At 39.6% G+C, this 23,165-nt stretch overlaps 1 protein-coding gene across 3 annotated transcripts in view; it reads left to right on the top strand.

The window, feature by feature from the left end:
- Window positions 1–11,594: 11,594 nt before the first annotated feature.
- The window catches only part of SATB1 (SATB homeobox 1), a 71,259-nt gene continuing 59,688 nt past the window's right edge, over window positions 11,595–23,165 (top strand). For 2 of the 3 annotated variants that reach the window (XM_050891585.1, XM_050891586.1), the window contains exons 1-4: window positions 11,595–11,805; window positions 15,583–15,759; window positions 16,556–16,682; window positions 17,410–17,533. In XM_050891585.1, the coding sequence (XP_050747542.1) occupies window positions 11,595–11,805; window positions 15,583–15,759; window positions 16,556–16,682; window positions 17,410–17,533 (639 nt within the window). Of the gene's footprint in view, window positions 11,806–15,582; window positions 15,760–16,555; window positions 16,683–17,409; window positions 17,534–23,165 lie in introns of those variants that run through there. The other variant, XM_050891587.1, reaches the window with a different exon arrangement.

The following is a 23,165-nucleotide window of genomic DNA, read 5'->3' on the forward strand; positions in this document are numbered from 1 at the left end:
AGGGTACTTGGAGTAACATTTTGAAGTGACTTGTTTTTGCCTTATGTTGTTTGCACTTAAACTAAGCATACTCTGACACATGTATAAATGACCTTTATCTTAGTGACACTGCATTTGCTAAACCTTTTTTATGTTAGCGCCTGAATATTAACAGGTACCTTGTTCCTTAAAAGAACTGTGAATATTAACAGCTAATTGTTCCTGAAAAGAACTGTGAAAAACTCATTCATTTAGTCTTTGTTATTGTGGAATCGTCTGAGTTTGAGATTGGAACGAGCCCTAGAAGAAAAAGCAAATTCGGCCAAAACCACCAACTTTCAATTTGTTTTACACCAAAACCACAGATTTTGCATGTATTTTATGTACAATGAATATTGACTCCTGTCAAGTTTGGCCGTAATTAGATGCACAGTTTTACTTAAAAGGTTTTGAACCTTAGAAAAAGTGTAGCAGAACCTGGGCAGAGTTCTGAGTTAAACAATGAAACTGGAAACAGGACATTTCATGTGGTTTTGGGTTTCATAATGAAAGTTTGACATAGTTCAAGTCATCAATCAGTTCTAACCATTTCCTTAGACTTAAACTCTTCCATGTTTTCAATTTTTATCAGTAGATTTTATTCATACTATCAGGTCAAATAAAAAGATGATTGTCCCGTTGATGAAGTATTCCTATGTAACAAGTCACTGCGGTTTGAGCTCGACAGCATGAACATCTAAGCTCTAGCTAATAATGCTTGAATGCTAACCGCAATGGTTCAGACTGTTTTCTACCATAACGTGCAGCTTTGCTTGGGCTGTGTGAAATTCATCCTCACCCAGAATTGTTGGATCAAACTTCTGTCTTCCTAAAAGCATCCTTTTTTTTTGACTGGGAAAGAAATGCAGTGGTTGGAGGTGATGGAAAAGGAGTCAGGAAAGGGAAGAGAAGTGGAGTCAGTCAACATTGCAAACCACTTTGGAGATAATTTGGTGTAACTTTGCTTTTAACAAGTAAAAATAACTGAAACTATGGATTTATACATCCGGGGATCATGGTTTACATACTACTAAATTAATAGAGCTTCTATTCAGAGACATCCCTAAAATAACCGCTTATCAACCAACTCTTCTTTTAGGTAATAGTTATATGCCCGTCTCATGCCTAGGAGTTATCTAGTGCTGTGATGATCAGGGTTTTAACAGGAACCACTCTTTTTTCATCTCCCCATGTCCCACCTTAAACATCTTCACATGATAGGCCTAAAAATTATACCTCTGGGGAGGAAGCTGTGAAATTAGTGACCTGCTGAACATACACTTATGACAGAGGTAACTTGGCTGATCCTAAGATGCCAGCTTTCCTCCTTTCTTCCAGCTGCCTAATTGCATTAAATATTATTATATAAAGTCTATTGCATTTTTTTTGTTTGTTCTTTTTTGTGGAAGTAGTTGGCTGTAGCTGCCACATGGAAATTACGAGCATGACTCATCAAGGATCTAGTCTACTGTTATGGATGGAAGAGGATATGGTCCACAAAATGCTTTTTATTTAAGTTGAAGCTTTGTATTTGAAGTAGTTCTGAAATCCATAGTCATAAAAAATATTGGCTTACATTAAATAACATATAGATAGTGTTTGTGGAAGTTGCAATGCTGATACACTTAGGAAGTGAACTCAGCTTGTCCACATAGCGGGCAGAGACTGTGCAACTACAGAGTAAGATTTATGTGATTAATCCATTAATATTCATTGCTGTGATCTTTTTTGGGAAAGGGGACACCTGTCTATTACAATTTCAACCAGCTAGGATTTCTCGTGGCAACCAGAGGTGAAAGACACTCTATTCTCATTAGCGGTCATGTTCACCCTTTATTTCATCATGCCAGTTTTGTTGGGTTTTACTCCATAATTTTCTTCCAGCATTTTGCCTCTCTGTGACTCTTTTGGCACCAACGGGTGAACTGAAATGACTGTTGGGGCCACATCAGCATTGTATGTATTTACTTCAGTTGTACAAGCATCTTAGTCAAAATAGACATACAGCTATGAAAGGGACTTAACGCAAAATGGTGCAGTAGTTTGACTAAAAGTAACTTCTTTTATCCAAAACCACATTTTGCTTATTCTTATTCAACTCTATTTTTAAAAAAAGATTCCGTGATTGAAATATACTGCAGAAAATGTTTGCAGGAGTAAACGAGTCTCATCACAGAGGCAATCAATAGGGAGATGTCTGTTTGTATATGATTTTACATATCTGCAAGCTAGCTGAGACATCCAACTACAACATGCTGCACCATGGGACACTGTGTAGATATCTGATACTTTCCAAGGGATTTGGGGTCCGTAAACTAATGAATGCACTACATGTAGCCATATATGTAGGTTTTTCACCTCTGACGAATATGGTAAGGATGATTTACTTCACTTAATAAGCAATTAAGTGCAGTTCAATACAGCTGACTATCGTAAGTTAAATATTCATTTTACGTAACTGTTTCAGGACATTGTGTGTGAGAGAACACAAACGAGCAGAAATTGCTCATGCAAAATGTGAGAGGGGACGACAGCTTGTGTGCGATGCCTTTCAGTGCTATGAATTTCATTTCATAGCACTTGCTTTTTGACAGGCATCCTATCCAGGCTGGGGCAGGTTGCAGTCACAAAAATCTAGGTTGGTATGTAACTTTTGAGTTCAGCGTGGGGGATGTCGCAGAATGCTGTGATTCACATCGGTGCGCATCAGATTCTTGGGTCATATGTAAATTGAGATTGCTGCAGTCAGGTTGGTTAAAGTGTTTGAGCGGTGTCAGGCAACTATGGTTGTTCAGGGCAAAACGGAGGGGAAGTCAGTCTGAGGAGACTGAAAAACAACTTCAATCAGAGGTGCAAAACTTGTAGGGCCGCGGGACTGCGTCCGCACCGCAGCGGTGACTGTGCCGAGGCTTGCACAGGTAGATGTGGGAAAGGACAGTAGGGTGCATCCTTCCCCTTAACCCACGCTTCTGTCTAACCCATGCAACAATTAGGCACAGGGCCACTGGGGAGCCATCCACCTTTTGGCCATAGATGTTTACCTTCAGAAAGCCAGGGATTGGTATTTTCATTGCCTTGCTGTCCAGCAGTTACTGTCAGCTGTAGATGCGCATGCATCACCCCTTGCAGCGGGGAAAACGCATTCAAATCCCCACTGAAGTGAGTTTCCCGGCAGTCCCGCTGCCGCTGCACAGCTCTGCATCACCTCCAGCATGGGCTGGTGCTTGCGAGTTACCCAAATGGCCGCAGAGTTGTCAGAAGTACGTATGTATAAAACCCAATCAGCCTGATCTCCCCAAAGAAATCTGATAAAAGAGAATACACAGCCATGCTGGTTTTGCTCTGCTGCCAGGTCATTTCTGTTTGCGTTGCACAGGAGCCAAGCCTCAAGATTTGGGCCCATATTTCCTAATTTATTTTGAACAAGAAAAGATTGGAACAGAGACCTTAGCAGGCACCGAGGCAGCATGCCACACTGGAGAATTTGTTTTGTTTTGCAGCTACTGAGACTGCTGCTCAAGAGTTAATTCACTGTGGGGTTGAAAAAACGCCATCCAACTTTTTAAGTATTTGTCTTATTTCAACACAACCTAGTGCAAAATGCATTTATATATCATATTACACAGTGCAACAACTTTATTAAGGATTAATAAGCTTTATTAAGCATATATTTGTCTGCTGTATGTTGACTAGAAGCTATGAAAAATGTGATGTTACTATTGCCGCATGTTTAAATGATTGCCTGCATATGTATCCATGACAATATCTATTCATCTTCTGTTCTTTATATATGTTTTTATTACAAATATCTTTATTCTAGTGGAACATTTTAATATCAGAGTTGACACAGTGAAGTGCAAATTGGAATAGGTCAAATGAAAATCAGATATCTGTATCTTGAATGTATTCCAAGTAGTTTGGTATTGATAAGAGATATCTGACTGTTGTCTATATGTCAAGACATAGCAGCCTTCAGTAATTCGTGCTTTCTAGTCAAAGCAAGGGTTCCACGCTCAGCCTTCCAAGTCTGTAGTAAATACTTTACCAGGCATAAGTGATGTACGGGAATTAGATTAATCCATGTTGTAGAGAGTTTATAAGGTTTAGTACATATATGCAGTTTCAAGAAGAGAGTTATTTTCCATAATCATTTATCTCAAGCATAGGAAGCATATGCATGATTATATAATTAACAGAATATTTGTTTGTCAGTGTTTGGTTAGTGTGCATAATAATATGATTATTAGGCCTTCTGTGCTCCTGTATTATCAGATTGTTATCTCCCTGCTCCTTTAATTCACTGTCTCTGCTTTTTAGATTAATCACTTTGTTTTAATCTGAACATTTTAAGTTTTTTTTGACCATGAAGGGAATGGTTCGTGAACACCAAAGCAAAAGTTATTTTAGAACAGATTTTAATCTTTTTTGTTGTTGTTTTTTGGGTTGGTTTTTTTTTTTGGTTATTGTCATATCTGGTAACCACTTTTATAAGGTGGTGTTTTAGTCCCAAATCTTGTTCCAAATCATATTTGTAAATATCTGCTCTATTCTAATCAGCTCTGCATCTCAAATTATCTTCAGTGTCCTTTTCCTCCATCATACTGCAGGCAGCATACTGCCAGCTGAAACTCTGTCATCCTTCATGATTTTCTTCTTTGGTGGTCATTCTTGCTCACTGCTGCAGTTTACTGTATCAAGCTTTCCTGAAAAGGATGAAAAATGATACAATGTTGATATTTTCCATTGTGCCCGCAAAGTTTGACTTGAACTAGTTAACACCGGTTTTCCTCCAAGTACTCAAACGTATTGGGAAATAATAATTCTCTCTTTTTTCTCTTCTTTTTTTTTTAGAGGGACTGAATAATAATCTATCTTGTTGGAAAAAGATTGGTTTCTATATAAACAACCCGCTGGACAGTTATCCCTTGATCATATGTTATGGAAGATGTCATCGACATTTTCCCTTGTTTTTCTTTGTGAAACATGTTTCTTGGGTTTTTTTTTTCCTTTTCAGCACTCTCGGTAACAATCTTAGTAACCTTTTTCAGGACATGCAACCCATGTACAACTTTTCATGTTTCCTATGTATGCCACCTCCACTTGCTCCGCTTTGAATAATAGTATTATGTAACAGTGTATTCATTTTCCAGCGTTGCATTTCTTTGCTTCTGAGATTATAATCTATTTTGTGCATTGCTGAATATGATAAATATTTCATGTATTTCACCCTATTACCATTTTCTTTTTCCTGCATGCCCTGTATGCTGTTTGCGCTTATTTCGGTAAACGTCAGCTTGTTTCTTTACCTAGTCTCGATGCATTCCTCTTCTTTTATAGTAATGTATGTGTAGTGATAATTTTGCTCTTCATAGATTTATTGATTTGCCTTTTCTTTGTTCAGAGGCCATGCTATTTTGTGTATTACAGAACTGGTATTAGCCTCCCCACTTGTCTACTTTTGCTGCTGCTTCAAATTCGTATGTGTAGTTCGGTATGGGGCGGTTTTTTGGTTTTTTTTTTTTAGTTACTACCCTAAACATTTTGGCTATATACCTGACTGTGCAATAATTCATGTTTTCTTTGGTTGAGGATGCAACTTTCCTTTTAGACATAGTATATTCAAACGCTATGCATTTTATCAATAAAGAAGTTTAATTTTTCTCTTATCTCGAAGCTTGTACAAACTTGTTGCTTTCAAGTTTGTCTAGTTCGGTTACTTTTTTCCAAGTGCATGACGGGAAGAAGTTATGTCTGTCTCGCAATTATTTAGTCAATACGTTACCACCTTTTAGTTTTCACCTGAGGGGTGGCTTTCGGTCCCGGTCTGCAGACATGATACAGGGACAGTTTTGTAACGTCCCGCATGGTGGTGGGGCTGTAGTATTTCACCGTTACGAGCACGGAGGGATTTATTACTCTTACTTGGGGTATGTTGTTGGATGATTCGGCCAGCCACGGCGCCCACCGCCTCGCCCTTGCGAAAGCTGGGGGTGGCTTGTCGCCTGGACGATGCCCTCCACTGAACGGGGACCGTTGCACCCAACCTTTGCCGCCTTTTAAAAATGTGCCTGGTGCTTTTCTTTCACCTCTGTTGATCTCGGGGGGGAGGGGGGGGGAAGGAAAAACTTCTTTCTCCCCACGTGGCCTGCCGGCTCCCCGGGGGCTGCTCCCGCGGCGCGCCCCCACCTGCGGGTGCGCGGAGCCGAGCGCCCCGGCCGTCCCCCTCTCCTCCCCGGCGCGGAAACTCCACTCCGCTCCGCTCCGCGGCGCGCTGCCGCCGCCGCCGCCGTTGTGCACCTGCCCGCCGCGGCCCGGCCCGCGCAGCCTCCGCGCAGAGGGGCGGGGGCTGCGCTGGCGCGGCGCGCTCGGCAGCGCCGGCAGGATATTGTTCAGCCTTCACCCCCGCCCCTCCTCTTCCTCCTCTTCTCTTCCCCCCCCCCCCCCCAACGTTCCCCCCACGCCACGCTCCCGCCGGCTGCCCCCCCCCTCCGCCGCAGGCCCCCATCTGCCATGTGCGTGCGTGCGTGTGTGCGCGCGGCCGGCGCTGCCTGCGCGGGGCGGCGCGGGGCGGCGGGCATTGTGCGCGGCGCAGGCAGGGCCGCCTCACCCGCACCCAGCTGGCTGCAAATTCGTGCGCGCCCGGAAGCCGCACGCCCTCTTCCCCCCGGCCCCCCCCCCGCTCACCTACCGGCGGCGGCGGCGGCCGCCCCCCCGGCCCGGCCCGGCGCCCCCTCCCCGCTCCTCACTGCGGCTCCCCCTTTGCCACCTCTCTTCTCTCGATCGCCCCCCCCGCCTTGCCGGCCTCCCCTCCCCCACGCCTCTCTCCTTCACCACCACCACCTCCTCCTCCTCCTCCTCATCCTCCTCCTCCTCTGCCACTTTCTCTCTCTCTCTCCCAGGACGCGTCGGATGATCCGGGGCCGCCGGGGAAGGGCTCCGGGCAGCAGCAGGGAGGCTGCGTCCTCCTCCCGTCTCGGGCTGTAAAAAAAAAAAAAAAAAAAAAAAAAAAAAAAAAAAAAAAAAAAGCCGGTGGCCTCGGTGTTATTTTGTATTAAAATGAGGAGGAGGAAGAAGAAGCAGCGGCAGCAGCGGCAGCGAGCGGTAGCGGAGAGGAGGCTCTGAGCAGGGGACGGCGGCGGCGGCAGCAGCAGGAGGAGGAGTAGTGATGAGTCAACTAATAATTTAATGGGGACAGAAACAGAGAGAGAGAGGGAGAGGAGGGGGGGGAGAGAGAGAGAGAGCAGAGCAAGGCAGCTCCGTCCGGGGACACACACACATACACACACACATACATATATCCATGTAACATCCAGCAACAACCACCAAACCGGCCTAAATAACAACCATACTCAGCCAGCCAGAGAATTAAAAAAAAAAAAAAAAAAGAGACAAAAAAACAAAGCCTACCATTATTATTCTTTTTCAATTATTATTGGTTTTTTGCTGGCTTGGTTTTTGTTGTTGTTGGCTTTTTGCAACCTTTCTATTTTATATTTTTTACCCCTTCTTGCGAGTAACTCTTCTCGGAGTTCCCAGATTTTCTTTTTTTTTTTCTTTGCAGAAGCAGAACCAGTTTTTTGTTGGTTTTTTCTTTTTTTTTTTTTTTTTTTAATAGGGTTGGGGTTTTTTAAAATTATAATTTCTCCCGGTTTTGGACTCGGAGGGAGTGAAACCTCGTCACTTTTTGTAGTGGTGGTGGTGTGCCTTGTTGTGTGTGTTTCCTTCCTCCCCTCTGTTCTTTTTCTCTCTCCCCTCCTCTCTCGCTCCCTCTCTCCCCCCTCACTCGCACAACAGCCCCCGGTAAATGAGAGGAGACAGGTCCTCTCTGCCTTTTTTTTTTTTTTTTCCCCCCCCTCTCCTCCCCGGACCGCAAAGGCGAGATTAAAAGTGGCATTTTAGTGCCTTTTCTTGCAATTTTCTGTACACTTTTTTTTTTTTTTTTTTTTTTTTTTTTTAATCTCCAGTAGCGATCTCTGGGGCTGAGGTTTCCGCAGAAAGTTTGGGGGCTGTTACGGTGTGTATTTTTGCTGAGGGGGAGGGGAGCGGGCTCCTTCTGTGTGTGCTGCTCCTCTGGGTGCCTATTGGAGAATAATAGTGTAAGTGACAACCTAGAAGTAGACTTTCTGCTCTTCACACTGGATAGAAAAGCTGCCTTTTTTTTTCTTTGCCTTTTTTTTTTTTTTAATACCCCCCTTTCTCACTTGTTCCTGTACGCATTGGTTTTATTTTTGAAAGGATAGCTAGACTTAAGTCACCCTCCACCTCAATTTAAACCTCCTACTTTATTTTTTTTAATTATTATTATGAATTCCTCGTTTTGAGCGTTACACTTGTCTGATCAATTTGATCTTCAGCTCCTTCTTCCGTTGCTAAACCTCGAAAACTGGCTCTCTCAAAAGATATTTAATCTGTATTTTTTGTCCATTGCCATTTTTGCTCATGGCTACTCTGTTTCTCGCTATCTATTTTTGCCCCTCCCCGCCTAGAGGAAAATAGCAACAAGAAAAAAAAGAAAAAATAAGAGAATATTAGGGGAAGTAGTCCTCAGGTCTGCTGCCCCCCCTCTCTCCCCCCCTCCAAAAAGGGGGGGACCTAGAAAACATCAGTCTTGAACTTCTTCCTCTTCAAGAGCTCGGGCTGCAAAGGAAACCTCCTTTGTTTTTGTTATTTATATGCTGTCAAGTTTTGAAGTGGTGAGTTTCGGGTCGGTTTTGCTAATTTCACTCAGAAAACTGCAGTGTTTCTGTTTCTAGATAAGTACTTTGCTTCTTTGTCTCTTTAAAAGGTCACAGGGAAAGCTTGGCCTGGATTGTGAGAGCCATATGGAACGGATAAGTGCGGAGCCTCTCTCAAATGTGATTATGGGTTTTTATGGGGGAGGGAGGGAAGAGGAGGGGAAAGGCATGGGGAGGGGGCTGATTCAGGAGGAGAGGAAGAAATAATATAATACCGGCGGCGTTACATCGCGACAAAAGGAGATACCGCACCGACTCTCATTCAGAAATTGCGCGGTGTGCCCGTACGTGTACGCTGTCTCTGGGAAACTGTGCCTTGAAATTGTGCTCTTCTCTCAATGCCTGTGATGAAAACTTGTAGTTTGTGAAAGATGCCTAAATGTGAAACCCGGGGAAACTCTTGGCCTGGAACCGGCGGAGATGATAGTTTTTCCCTGCAACCCTCTCCCTGGGCAGGCCACGCTGGTTGTTGCTCATCACTATTCCAAACTGAGGTTTCAGTGAACTTTAGCCTTGGGCATGGAGTTTAAATGAGTAAATTAGGTGTTTTATGTGCATGTAATTTTGCTTTGTAACATAAAGCTTTTTACAAGATGACTAAGCGGTGAAAGGATGCCGATGGGTGGGTATTCTCAGGCCAAGCGAAAATGACCCATTTGGTGTTTTGGTTGTAGTCAGTGTATTAACTAAACTGCGATCTATCACTTTTATTCACTGTACATGATGTAGTGCGATTCTGACTCATGATGACTAGATACTTTTTGTAGCAAAGAACCTCGGTGCCTTAGAGTACTTCTGAAGTTGCCAAAAGTGACAAGGATTTTCTTGTTCGAGGCTTTTTTTTGTTTTGTTTTACTCTTCCCCTCCCTCTTTTTTTTTTCTTTTTTGTTAATCCTCTTATTCTTGAGAGAGACCAGTCTCAGAAAAGCAGCCCTATAGGATGTTATCATCATCAGAAACATCGGAAAATGTTAACGGTTTGAGTCTGTAATTCCTTGCTTAGGCTGCAGTTAACACAGTAAAAAAAAAAAAAAAAAATCTTTTCGAAAAGTGGCTAAAATAGGCACGTTTAGCGTTAATGAGACACACGACCTAAAACAGATGGGATCAAGATGAATGGTAAACCTTAGCCTGTCACCTTACAGCATAAGGAAAAATAACGATTTTCTGAACTTCAGCTATTCAGTGGCATTCTTGAGGTTGCTTGTAAACGTTCAGATTAATATATTACCTCTGTCTTCACCATATCGGGAAAAGCAGCATGGTGTTCAAACATGAAAAAAATACTTTACAGAATTGTCGTTGGCATATATACCAATGACATAGAAGTATATAAAAAAATCCCAAGATGTTTAGGCTTTAATAGCAAAGCTATGAAATTTGTAGAAAATGTATTGAATTACTAGGCAACTGAAAGAAAGTAGCATTATCAGATTCACACTAGTCTTTCTAAATATGACTTCCCCAGTATTAGTATTTGTACTTGCTAATGTAAATACTGGTTCATAAATTAATGTCTAGTCACCTGTCCTTAGTGATTATGTTATATGCATAACATAATTGTCAGTGTAGTCACACCTTTCTCAGTCAGAGAAAGGTAGGGTAAAATACCTAACAATCACAACAGTATTGATGAATGAAATCATAACCAGAAAGATGTCTCTGTTCTCAGCAGCTGATTTTTTTTTTTTTTTTTTAATATAGTTGGCAAAACAGATGAGTGACAAAAATCCTCAAAACTTACTCTGTTATGTTCTAGGCTTAGGAGATTTTTAGTGATTTAACTGAAATTGTTATTCATGGACGGAGGTTTCAAAAGTTGATAAAAAGGGAAATATAAGCACGCGAACATATACCTTTTCTTAATTTGCTATTGAAATTACTTCTGTTTTTTGGTTTCAAGTAGCTGTGCCAGCACGTAACTTAGCATCACCCAGGGTTTGGGGTTTTTTATATTTAAGGGCTTCAAATGTACTGTAGAAATTGTGGGGTTTTTTTCCAGCATTATGTTTTGTGAGATGCTACCTTCTCAGTTATTTTTCTTAATTCGCTGAACTACTCCATTTAACACTTAAAGCGCAACATCTGAAAAATTTCATAGGCATATTTTGAACTTTGCAAAAGTTGATAAACTCTTTGTATAATATTGGTTAGGAAACTCAAAAGCAACTGTCTCCCACCACTGCTTTCCAAAGTTAAATGTTAAATTCTCTTCTAACTTTTATTTTTAAGGGAGGGAGGAATTGTAAATGGACAATATTCTACATATCTAATAAATCTGTTGCTCCCTCAGCTAAAGTTTTAACAATCTCTCTATTGTTGTGCATCCATTTTTTTAATCAAGTCGATCGAGAAAGGTTTCACTAGAATCTTTTTCTTTCTCTGTCTCTCTCTCTCTCTCAACACAATAAAAACACCCGGGATTAATAACAAACCTTTCTGTGAGATCTGTAACAATAGCTGTGTTGGAGCACATACCTTGACAATCATCATCATTTATATGAGTCTTAGTCTCTCTCAGATTTAGTAGAATATCTCTGAAGATTTTTTTTAAAAGGGTACTCTAGTTGGCTTTTAAAAAATAATTCCACCAGATTATGATGCGATCTCTCTGTAAACTGGGGTATGAGGTCATTTTTGGAGAATAAGTTTGTTTCTTTTAAAAAAGGCATCTTCTTTTCAGTTAAAATAGTTATTTATTCTTCTTTATGAGCTTATGATACATAGATATCTCTCTGTACATGTGCAGGCTGTGTACGTATACATATGCGCACACGTGTGCAACATATATATATTTTTTTTTTGAATCATGGCAGGTGATCTTTAGAGGCGGGACTGAGTATGGATCATTTGAACGAGGCAACTCAGGGGAAAGAACATTCAGAAATGTCTAACAATGTAAGCGATCCGAAGGGTCCACCAGCCAAAATTGCGCGCTTGGAACAGAATGGGAGCCCATTAGGAAGAGGAAGACTTGGAAGTACAGGAACTAAAATGCAAGGAGTGCCTTTAAAACACTCTGGACACCTGATGAAAACTAATATTAGAAAAGGTAACACTTTTGATAATTCTGCATTAGAGAAATATGATTTATAATATTTGGGGGGGAAAGCATACTTTTGCAGACTCTACTTCATTTATATTTCAGGATTAAATCTCCATTCTAAAATACTATATATTCCCAACTCTGATATAAATCACATTTGGGAAATGTAAGCTTCATGCTTGGGTGGAGCATCTTGCTTTACAGGGTGGAGTCTGATTTTTGTTAAGGTAAAGGCTAGCTGCCCTGATTAAAACAAATTCCTACATTGAAATAGAAGTAATATAATGCATTAATTCTTTGAGTAAGTGTTGGGCTACGAAACGCAAAAATATGTAAGGGTAAATACCGAACCCCCAAAACAAATTCTCGCCTTTCCTCTTAATGATGGTCCAAGCTTGGAAGGGCAGCAGTATTTCCATAACAGTTGCAAGTTGGTTTAAAGGAGAGAGTGTAAATCTTTAGGTATCACATTGGAAAAGTCATTTATGATGTCAATCTTCGCAGTTTATTTTCTTAAGTACAATTCATTATTGAACAATGAACAACTTGGGTGTCATATTTTTCAGTGGCTGGTTTGCTGTAATTAGACATTTACACAAGGAAAAGGCACATTTAGAATCACTGATGTTTGTATATGGATGGCTTTTGTTTGCATTGAAAATACTTTTAACGGACAATAATCTATAAATTTTGCTTATCAAAATGTGTAAGTCTTTTTGACCATGTCCTGCAGGCTTGCTGATTTAAATCAAAATATGCTGCATGTAATTTGGCATTTGTTTTAAAACAGCCTCTACTTTTCTTAGTATAATCGGTGTATGTTTATAATCCAGATTTTTCTTGCATTTGCTAAGCAAAGTGCAAAATGCAACCAAGACTATTAAACGCACAAAGTTAGAAGGCAGAGGAATTTCATTGTGTCTGATGCATAACATTTATTGTACAATCATTTATTTTTTCCTCGGTTTGGCGAAAACAAAGAATATATTGATCCTGAAATGAACAGACACAGCAGTCCGTATTGTTAGATCTTTATCTATTAAAAATGGAAAAACAGCACTTCAGCAAATTCTTTGGCCTCTGCTCATGATTACCCTATTTATTGATTGTTTGCCAAGAATGTATGCATCTTAAGAAAGCCAGGGTAAGAGCATTAAAAATATAATTTATTACGGCTTTTCAAGCAGAGTGCATTAATATTGTACAGTGAAGCAGTGGGGCTATATAAAAAGGACTTTCTGACGCCTGCAAACATATAAGTTCCATAAATTCCTAAATAGGAGATTTCAGCTGTCTCTGGTATTATGTGATATTTGCACAGCAAACTTTAATGCCAGGACAGTTTTAGACAAGGATTCTACAGACTTCACTGCTCCTTATGGCAGACGTGCTGTTTACACAGACTCGTAAACCTTCAGCAAAAGCTCTAACACTGCCTTCAGGTTTAAATCATGCTGTATTTTTAGCAGCGAGCACTGACCAATGCTCTCCCCTTTAATACTAGAAGGTTATGAAGTTGCTGCACTTGGAGGTCTTGCCAAGTACTAGCAGGAGTGATCAGCCAGCTGAGATTGTGCTCTCCTGTATGACATTTTTCACATTAACAGAAGGACACTAGTGACAGTTTGCTAAAAGATTTAGTGGCTTGATTTGTAGTCAGATGATACCTGTGTCGCACTACCAGGATCCACCTCTGATAATCTATGCTGTACATCAAAATTTGGCCAGGAGGTTCTCCCGTGTTGTTTAAAGTACCACATTTTCCAGAATGCTGCAACTCACGAGACCGTGTACCTGGCAAAAAGTGTGCTGATATGCAGTGAAGTACCTGTGCATTGCTAGTTTTGTGTCTGATCATAGCTTAATTTGTAGGAACTGATAAGGGGAAAAACAAATATGCTTTAGCTGTTTTTATCGGCACTGTTTGTTAAAATGAAGCTTTGTTTACATTTTATCTTCAGGTATTAATGGTGAAACTACTTAAGAATTTTGAGCCCTTACTCTGAGTCAGACGGTAGTAGGTCAAACATCAATTGTGAGAGCCTCGAAGGAAAAAAAAAACAAACCCACCACCTTTTTGCAGATGAAGCGTGTGTGTGTTTTAGAAAGCTCTCCACAGCTTAATCAAAACCAATGAAGAAATCACCAGTTTGCATGTACTGCTTTTGCTTTGGTCTTCTCTCCCTTCCTGACCAGTCTCACTTAGATTTAAAAAAAAAAAAAGGACAAAAAAAAAAAAGCTCCTTCCTGCACTACATAAATATTGGCAAGCTTTTAGTCTTGTCTTTCATGCTGAGCCTATTGGGCAAACTGGAGTGAGTTTGTGAGCTTTTCCAAGCGAGCCTGAAGGGGTTTGTTTGCCAGAGATTGACTCTCTGGTGAACAGATGTAGTTGAAATATACGTGCTTAAGAGGTATCTCTTTTACCGTGATTTCTTGCTATACGTTACAGCACAAATCAACAGACGCGGTCTTAAAGCATTTATCTATTGTCAAGAGTAAATCTTCTTTTTAGACTACAGCATGTCTGGTGCACCTTAGCACGTTAGGAGGTTTCCGTAAGTCTAGAGGGCAGTGGTTATAGAGGCATTAACATTGTAGGACTAATTGGAGTTCCTGGGTGCCCTGTTAAAATAACCCTTGTCATCATTTATGCTAAAGATGATACCCCTCTGGCAGGCTGCCATAAGACAGTTCTGTACATCTGCTTTTAACCCTTTTGCTTTCTGTCATTGAGAGATCCTAACCTGCACTGCTGGAGACAGCGGGACCAGACCAGGGCCTAAAACCGCAGGTCCGAGGTCATCGTGTCATCCATGTCCGTCTGGGAGGCCGGGAGGGATTTTCACAAAGTCTAGGAATCTGATTGCTGGGAGAGACTTTGTCCCTAAAACAGCTTGGGCCATTTGTTACTTCTCTGTCTGTAGTCAAAAGGGAGGAAAAAATTTTTAAAAAAAAGGCAAGAGGAAAGGAAAAAGGTTATTTGCTTAATATTCTGTGCAGCGTAGGGAAGGGTTTGTCGTAGGATGCTACAAAACTGGAAATTAGTAATTACTTTCAGGCATACCAAAATAGCAATGAATACCAGAAATGTGGAATGTAAAGTGCAGGAGGCAACAAAAAAAAAGCCCGAACTGCAGGTACACTTCTTAAAACGGCATTGAAATCATGATTTGTTTCTTAAAGATGTGAGTGAAAGTAGTGCTCAAGTGCACTCAGTGAATGAAGCACGAATTAGTGTTAACTTTTGCCTTGTTTCCTTGTGTACTCTTTTCAGAGCGAATGTATAACACACAAGGTGATTTGTTGTTGATGTTGAAGGCAATTAAATATTTTTGGCAGGACTAAGAAAGTTTTAATGTTAACGAACAAAATTATGTAGCTGGTACTAAAATGGCTTACAGTGAAGACATCTGCAGTATGTATTTAGGTTCTCATGCTGCCTGCTACTCACAACAAATCAGGCAGGACAGAGAGAATCAACTTCTCTTCAGTCAACCTTGTTATTTCTATAGAAGGTAATTCTTTAATCTGTATCCGATCAAGCGAGATAAATTTGCATTTCTGCTTTTCAGAGAGATGTATGTTTTGTAGAACTTTCTCTTTTTTGGGGAGGGTGAGAGGAAAGGACTCAGGGAATATGTTTATCAAATATTTGTGATGATTCTTGATGCCTCCTCTGCCTGTTCGTACAGGTTTTATTTACATAACGCTGAATAGACCCACCTACTCTACTATAACTCAAGTTTAATATATTAAATTTATTTTTTTTTTTTTTAATAGGAAGTATGCTTCCAGTTTTCTGTGTAGTGGAACATTATGAAAATGCCATTGAGTATGATTCTAAGGAGGAGCATGCAGAATTTGTGTTGGTGAGGAAGGATATGCTTTTCAACCAACTGATTGAAATGGCATTGCTATCACTTGGATATTCTCACAGCTCTGCTGCTCAAGCAAAAGGTAAATAAGATTACGAAATTGTACTATGAATTATGTTTGTTTGTGGGGTCTTGGGGGAGGGGCAGGATTTCTTTCAGGAATGCGATGCAGGTTTTACTTCTTAAACTTCTTGCAGATTCTGTCTCTGTATTTTTTTTTTTCCTTAATGTATTTTTGTTTAGTTAGTGCACGTTTTGTTCATGGGGAATGTGGAGGTAGCTTTTTTTTTGTTTAAAGAAAAAAAAAAGACTTCAACTGAATCATTAGTATGCTTATTGACCTTAATAATCTGCTCCACTGAGGATCCACAAGGAAGTGTAAAGCATATTTGAGCAGATGGACTGTTGAGAGTCAACTTGCATTTATGACTGAATATCCAGCTCTGTTTCTTTTATTTTGTTCCTGATGGTTTTATAGACTGCAAAGTATTTTTTTTTTTTTTTTGTACTCAGTCCTTGCATTGCAAAATCCTTTCTAATTTATTAAGAGGAATGCTAACTATTATATCATGTCCTATTGAATTCATGGGAACTTAGGAAAATACACTTCTATACATATTAAAAAATCTCTGCTGTAATGCATTTGTATAATTTCATAATATAGATAAAGCATATCCTTGGTGGTGTGTGGGTGGGGGTTTTTGGGGGGGGTGTTCTTTTCTTTTGCCAGATTTAAGAGGCTAGAAACAAAGGCGGTGATCCTGTTAAAGTTAGATATTTCTTTTGCCCCTAGGAATTAACAGGTAAATTACTTTTTTCCCATTTTTCCTGCCCGTCTTGCCCACTCCCCCTCCCCTCAAAAAATAAAAAACCTGCAGGGCTTATCCAGGTTGGGAAGTGGAATCCAGTTCCACTCTCCTATGTGACAGATGCCCCTGATGCTACAGTAGCAGACATGCTGCAAGACGTGTATCATGTGGTCACACTGAAAATCCAGTTACACAGGTAAGTTGCATACCAGTTCTGGGACGTGAACTGTTACTTGTCTGCTCTTACTGTTAATATTGCTTATATTTAATTCCCACTATGCTGTGTGCTCAAAGTACAAAGGCTTATCTAAATTCCTTTTTAGTTGCTCTAATTCTTCTTTAACTTACAGTATACTATTGCAGAAAACTTTTATAGCTCTGATATATAGATTTTCTTTGGATGTCTCATTAAAACTATATTGCATTTTAGTCAATTAAATGATGCATTACAAGAAGGCATTTTACATAAAGTTTACTTAAGAGAAAAATATTTTTGCATATCATGAACAGTACCATCTGTGTGCATTTTGTAAAAGAATGACTTGCTCACACTTATTGTTGCTGTCTAGGTTCTTAAATTTCACAGTAACAAAAAAGAAAAAAACGGTTAATATATTAATGCTTTTCATGATCAGTCGTGAGAAAGCATTACACCTTAAATTGTTTTACCAAGCGCATCAGAGCAGGAAGGTAGAAGTAACATGAAAAAATAGTCGCCACATGCAGCTGATGTATAATTCATGCATCAATACAGCAGATGTGTTGTATAAAGTAATTAACTAATCGGAACAATCAGGAGACCGAGAGCAATCTCCAGATGCATCTGCTTGATGCGCGAAATGAAATCTGTCTGTCTTAAAGGAATGTTCTGCAGCAGGATGCAATCTTGTAATAATCCCTTTTCTAATCTGTGTTTCAAATAGTTGCCCTAAACTAGAAGACTTGCCTCCTGAACAATGGTCTCACACAACAGTAAGAAATGCTCTGAAGGACTTACTGAAGGATATGAACCAGAGTTCATTGGCCAAGGAATGTCCCCTTTCACAGGTACTTAGCATAACATGTAATAAATAATAAAGCACTATAGGCAACGCTGATGTGAGATTTGAGATTTCTACAGACTGTAGCAAGTAGTACCCGTGGAGTGAATCTGCCAAAAATGCAAATTCATTTGACCACTTCATGATCTTTATAAATATGCCTGATTCATTTTGAACATAGTCTTACAACGTTTCCCATGGGGAGTTGTGAAAGGTTGTTTACACCACACTAAAATTGTCTCACAGCAAACTGGATTTTAACTGGTTTTTGTCTTCAGTCTTTGAACTGCTTTGATGCAACTACTTTTTTCAAGCACATGTGTTCAAGATGTTAAAAGGCTCTTTACTTACTGCTGTCAAAAGTACTATTGAATCTGAATGCTTGTTAGATAACCTACAGTAGTTTTAAATGCTAATTCATAAAATGAGACAGCCTTTGGCATGCTATATGAGAAGGGAATAAAGAATAAAGCTCTTTGGATGATGTGTTGTTGCAAACAACCAAAGGAAAATCAGTCATTTATTAGTTCTAATCAAAATATACCTAAACAAAAATGAAACCTCAATTTATGCATCGCTAAATATTGAACTGGTGCTTTCCTCAAGCCTTAGTTGTATTGTTCTTTTTTGCCATTCTTTTTGACATTCTTTTGTCAAATTACTGTGAAGGCACAACTTATTTTTCTACGCAGAACGGTGTCCAATGATGCTGTGGGGGGAACATCTTATTTATTTTTACCTTTTAAATTGTAAAATGTATTTTGTTGTGGTGCAGTGAAGACAAATTCAGTATACAAATAAATGATGCTAGTTGTGGTAGGGAGGGGAAAAAGGAAATTAAGGAAGTGAAGGTATTTTTATGGGGATTTTATTTCTCTTGCTCAGAATATTGGAGTCTTTGTCTCCGAAAGACTTCAGTTAATCTATAGAGGGCTACTTTCTTTCTCTGTCTGTCTTTCCACCGGATATATTAGCAGGCCGTTTTCCCATCACTTTTTTTCCCCTCTGGTTAGATTGTTTTCAGTGATGTGGCTCCAATATAGGAAGTTTTGAAGTGGAAATAATCAAAATTATCTTCACTGGTTGCAAACCATTCCAGTAATATGTCTGCAAAGTTATCTTGTACATACCTACTATAAAAGCATATGAGCTTTTGCACTGCTGGTTTATGGAGGCTGCAGATAATTTGGGATTTTTCTCCATTTTAATCTAATAGTGCTGGTTTTTACTTGATACTGATGGAAAGCAAGTAAATTCTATTGAGATGGAATATTTCATTTCTATTTGGACATCATGTTTCACATAGCAGCTTCTGTATATATGTAGATGGTGCAATGATAAAGCAGAAAAAAGTTTTTAAAAGGAATACTTCACTAGAGACAGTATCATGGTACTGGAGACGATTCAATAATTACACTCTTTTTAAAAGTTGGTTTTAAACTATACTGATTTTTTACATAATAATTTTAATGGACAAAAAATATCTTGCCTAATAACAGCTCTTGACGTTAGCGCTTGAGATGACCAAAACCCCAGATTACAGAACTCTGATTTGGGGCTGTTTGTTTACTGTTTTGCACTTCTTTATTTGTAAAAGAATATACTTAAAGCCGTGAGCTTCTTTCTGTTGTTAAAAGCATGCTTATTACTTTTGTCATCTCTGTCTTCACCAGCACTGCAGTAGTTGGTTTGCAAGAATTTAAATAGCTTCTACTTTTCTTTTTTCTTTAAAGACCAAATCACATTAAGCTTAAAATACATTTATTTATTTATTCTTCACTTTTGGAAAAAAAAGCTGTTACAGTGGTTGATCGAGAGCCCATCAGTCAGTCTAACTCTTCCCATTTCCCTCCAGGAGCTTGAGGGAGGACACGTTGATCTAACGGTGTCTTTTTCACGTGACTAAATTGATCTGAATGCTTCCCATATTTGCGTAACTAATAACTCATTGTATACCACTCCTATGGAAGGGACACTGATTTAAGAGTGTCTGTGTTTCATTAAACGTATTAAAGTTTGTGAATTGCCCCGCAGTGGCATGTTGCTGCAACAGAGGTGAGAAGTAAGAGCAAGGCAGAGGTCAGGAGGCAATGTTTCCTTAGAGGGTCCATCAAAATGCCAGCATGGGAGATTCTTCTGAGAGCAGAGAAGTGGTCTCTCCTGTTATGTACTTCCACGGGCATAGGTAATGCCATATGAAGCGCTTCATCACAAATGCAAACTAATGCAGTGACACCGTACCATAACTTATTAACACTGTTATGGATATAATTTATTAACCACAGAAAAATGACTCAAAGTGGAAACGAGAGTAGTTATCGTTTTCTGTCACTGTCATTAGCAATACTCTATGTTGTGTAGGTACGGAAGTATTTGTTGTAAAGTATTTAAGTTGCTGTGCTCAATGCGTGGCATCTCCGAAGCCCCACCTAAGCATGGAAAACTGAGAATCATCATCCTCACTTAGAATTTACTGTATTTTCTTAATTAATCTTGCATTTTGTGTGTTAAAAAATTGCTCATATTTATTCAGAATACTGATATTCTATGTACTTCAAAAAAACCCAAGCAAACTATTTTTGTAGTGCAGATATATTTAATAGCTTGAAAATATGCGAGCAAACTTTGAGATCCAGTTTGTCTTAATTATAGAGTCTTGAAAACTTAGCAGCATTATTGACTTGAGTGGGTTTTCTTTTTTTTTTTTCCCTTTTAATTTTTTTTTTTTGCCATTTGCTTTCTTGTCCAACTAAAACCTTGGGGTGTACAGGTATGAACTCCTCATGCCTTCCTCGGTAAAATACCACTGTGACTCTTGCTCTCATTAGGAGAGTTGAATACATGGTCCCTTTTGAAGCTACTGTAATTAGCTCACTCTGTGACTGCTGTGGCAACCCCCAAAGGCCAGGTTTATTGCTCAGTATACAAGCTCGCATCATGGGGAATCCCCGTTGACATGACTTGGGAGTGCTCGAGAGGGACCGGAGCAAATGCATGGCTCTGAATTGCCATGGAATAGGAAGCATCCATCCAGAGGTTTAATCTCAAATTTTTGGTATCAAGCAGGCAAGGTAAAAGGACGCTGCAAATTTCGCATGGAAAAGCCAAGCCTGTTCTGAATTATGCGCTGCAGTGTGTATTTTCATGCTTTACCTTGGGTTTGCAGATTTTATTGCTGGAGACTAACAACATACACAGATGCTGGGTGAAAGACTTTTTGCGTTTGATACGCACGGCTCGCTTAATTTCTGCTTCCTCTCCAGACCTCTTTTGATGGGGAAGGCAACTTGGAATTTAATCTAGGGCTCAATTTTGGGCCATCTTGTGCATTCCATTAAATTGGTGCATCTCGCGAGTGGCCTAGATCTCATTTCCCTCCTGTTTTGGCTCTTCAGTCTCCAAAGGGTTGTAAAGAAATTGTTCTACCATCAATTCTTATTTCCAACCCCTTGCACAGAAGCTCTACTCTACCTCAGTCTGTTGGGAGCTGCTCTAAAGTGATCAGGCAGGCTGGCCTGTTGCATTTATTTATTTAATGTTAGTCCTTCCATCTCTCGACTCAGCCTTAGTCCTAGCATTTTCATACTTCACTTTCACTGTTTTGCTCTGTTTTGTTTTTCAGTGCAGAAGTCTTTTATTACTTCCACAGTTAAAATAACTGAAATACTACAGACCGTATTTGTACTGATATTAATAAGGAGATTTTTTTGTTTTGTCCCTATTGAATTATTCTCTCTCTCTCTCTCTCTCTCTCTCGTTAGATAAGCTTTTATGAGGGAGAGGAGAGCAACATGGGCTATTGGCCCGAGAAAAGGCTGGAAATTCTTTTGATAATTCTGAAACAAACTCACTGTGTGCTTTTGAACATTCAGATGTACCCCTTATCTTGAGTTCCTATAACCTTTTCCATGAAAGGAAGATAACAAGTCACCTACCAAACGAAGAGATTGTAGAGATTAATTAGTATCTGGGCACTGCTTTGAAAATATGGCAGTGATTAAATGACATTGACTTTTCTACTGGAATTATCTCACCTGATTTTTTTTCTACAAAAAGATTTTCTAAATGATTGTTGTTAGTATTCACAAACAGGCACTTTATCAAACCACTGCAAAAGCACTTCTGAAGCAAGGAATTCTTTCTCTTCCCCTATAGTATCCTGAAATGCGAAGGGTTTTTTTGTTGTTGTTGGTTTTTTTTTTTTCCCCGCTTTGCTCATCCTTTGAAACTGCTTGTATCTAGCCTGACTCTCAGGACAACCAATAGTCAGTGCATTATAGATGAGAAATTCCAGGCCTGATGTGTAGTAGAATCTCAAATCTCATGGTTTATTATTTTTAAAAATGTTTTGTAGGGGACATGCAATATTTCCATGGAATATATCCAGAGGCTGTGATACTTATGGACATAGTCATTTACATATATTGCATTACTATTTTAATTTTTTTTTAAGATATTTGTGTGCGCTCCCCCCCATGCCTGTAATGTCTTTTATGTAATTTTGCTCTTGATGATGAGGGAATGGCATTTTTTCAGTTGGGGGATATACACTTGCATTCCGTGAAACGTATGCACACACAGAACAAGTGCTGGTATGATACCTAAGTCTGAATAGTTTTGTACTTGTGATAAATATAGCTATCCTAACTGCATTTTGATCAAACTTCCGTGCTGTAGTGAATGATTGTCTGCATCTGACATGGGCACAATATAGATCATATACTTTCCTTCTTGTTCAGATATCCTGCCCTGAATTTGCATGCTGTTTTATGCAGACATCGTGCAGACTTTATATGATCTGGCAGAGACGCCAGACAGAAAGCTTGCTTGGCACATCAGTGTTTCTCAGTTCACCTGATCTGAAGGCACCTGGCCATCCTAGCAAATAAGCAGCGTAATAGAAATCCTCTTGCTTTTCCTTGCTGCTGCTCTGATGCCCCCACCCCTCCAAAATCCCAACCAAAAAAAGTTTCATTTGCTAAAATTAAAATTTCCAGACCTATAAATAACCAAGGAATGAGCTATTAAGAGTTGCCAAAATACATACTTTTTATGAGCAATTTTTAATTCATGCTTTACAAAACTAAAAGGTGTTTTTTGCACTCCCCTTTCAATTTTACCTGCCTAGACCTGAGATCAAGTCCTTGGATTTCTTTGTTGCTTGTGATTCTCTTCTCTACTTCTCTCTTCCTTCTCCTCCTCCCCTCCCCCAATAATTAATAACCTAAGTAAGGAATGCAGCTCCTTTTTCTACTTTAGAAGTTACTGTACTTTAGATTTTAAAGATGTCATTAATTATTTCAGGGAAGTAAATCCTTGAGGGCCTGGGCTCAGGTTTTGGCAGGCAGGGCCTTTCAACCCACCCCTCAGTTGCTCAAGAGCATTCACTCTGATGTCTCTTCAAGCTGACGTGGTATCTGGATTTTTAAAACATTAACTATTACAATTTGTGACCATGACTTTCAGTCATCCAGATAGAAAGGGCAGTACAGAGCCTGTTGCTGACAGGATGGGGAAGATGAAATACGCATGTTGGTAGAGCTGTGTGAGGACATTCGCAGGATACTCAACCTTTCAATTGTTTGATCTTTTGATCACTGATTTATGTTCTTTAGATGCATCTAAACACTCTCAATGTT

The sequence above is a fragment of the Gymnogyps californianus genome, chromosome 2 (genome assembly GCF_018139145.2).
Source record: "Gymnogyps californianus isolate 813 chromosome 2, ASM1813914v2, whole genome shotgun sequence".
Lineage (NCBI taxonomy): Eukaryota > Metazoa > Chordata > Aves > Accipitriformes > Cathartidae > Gymnogyps > Gymnogyps californianus.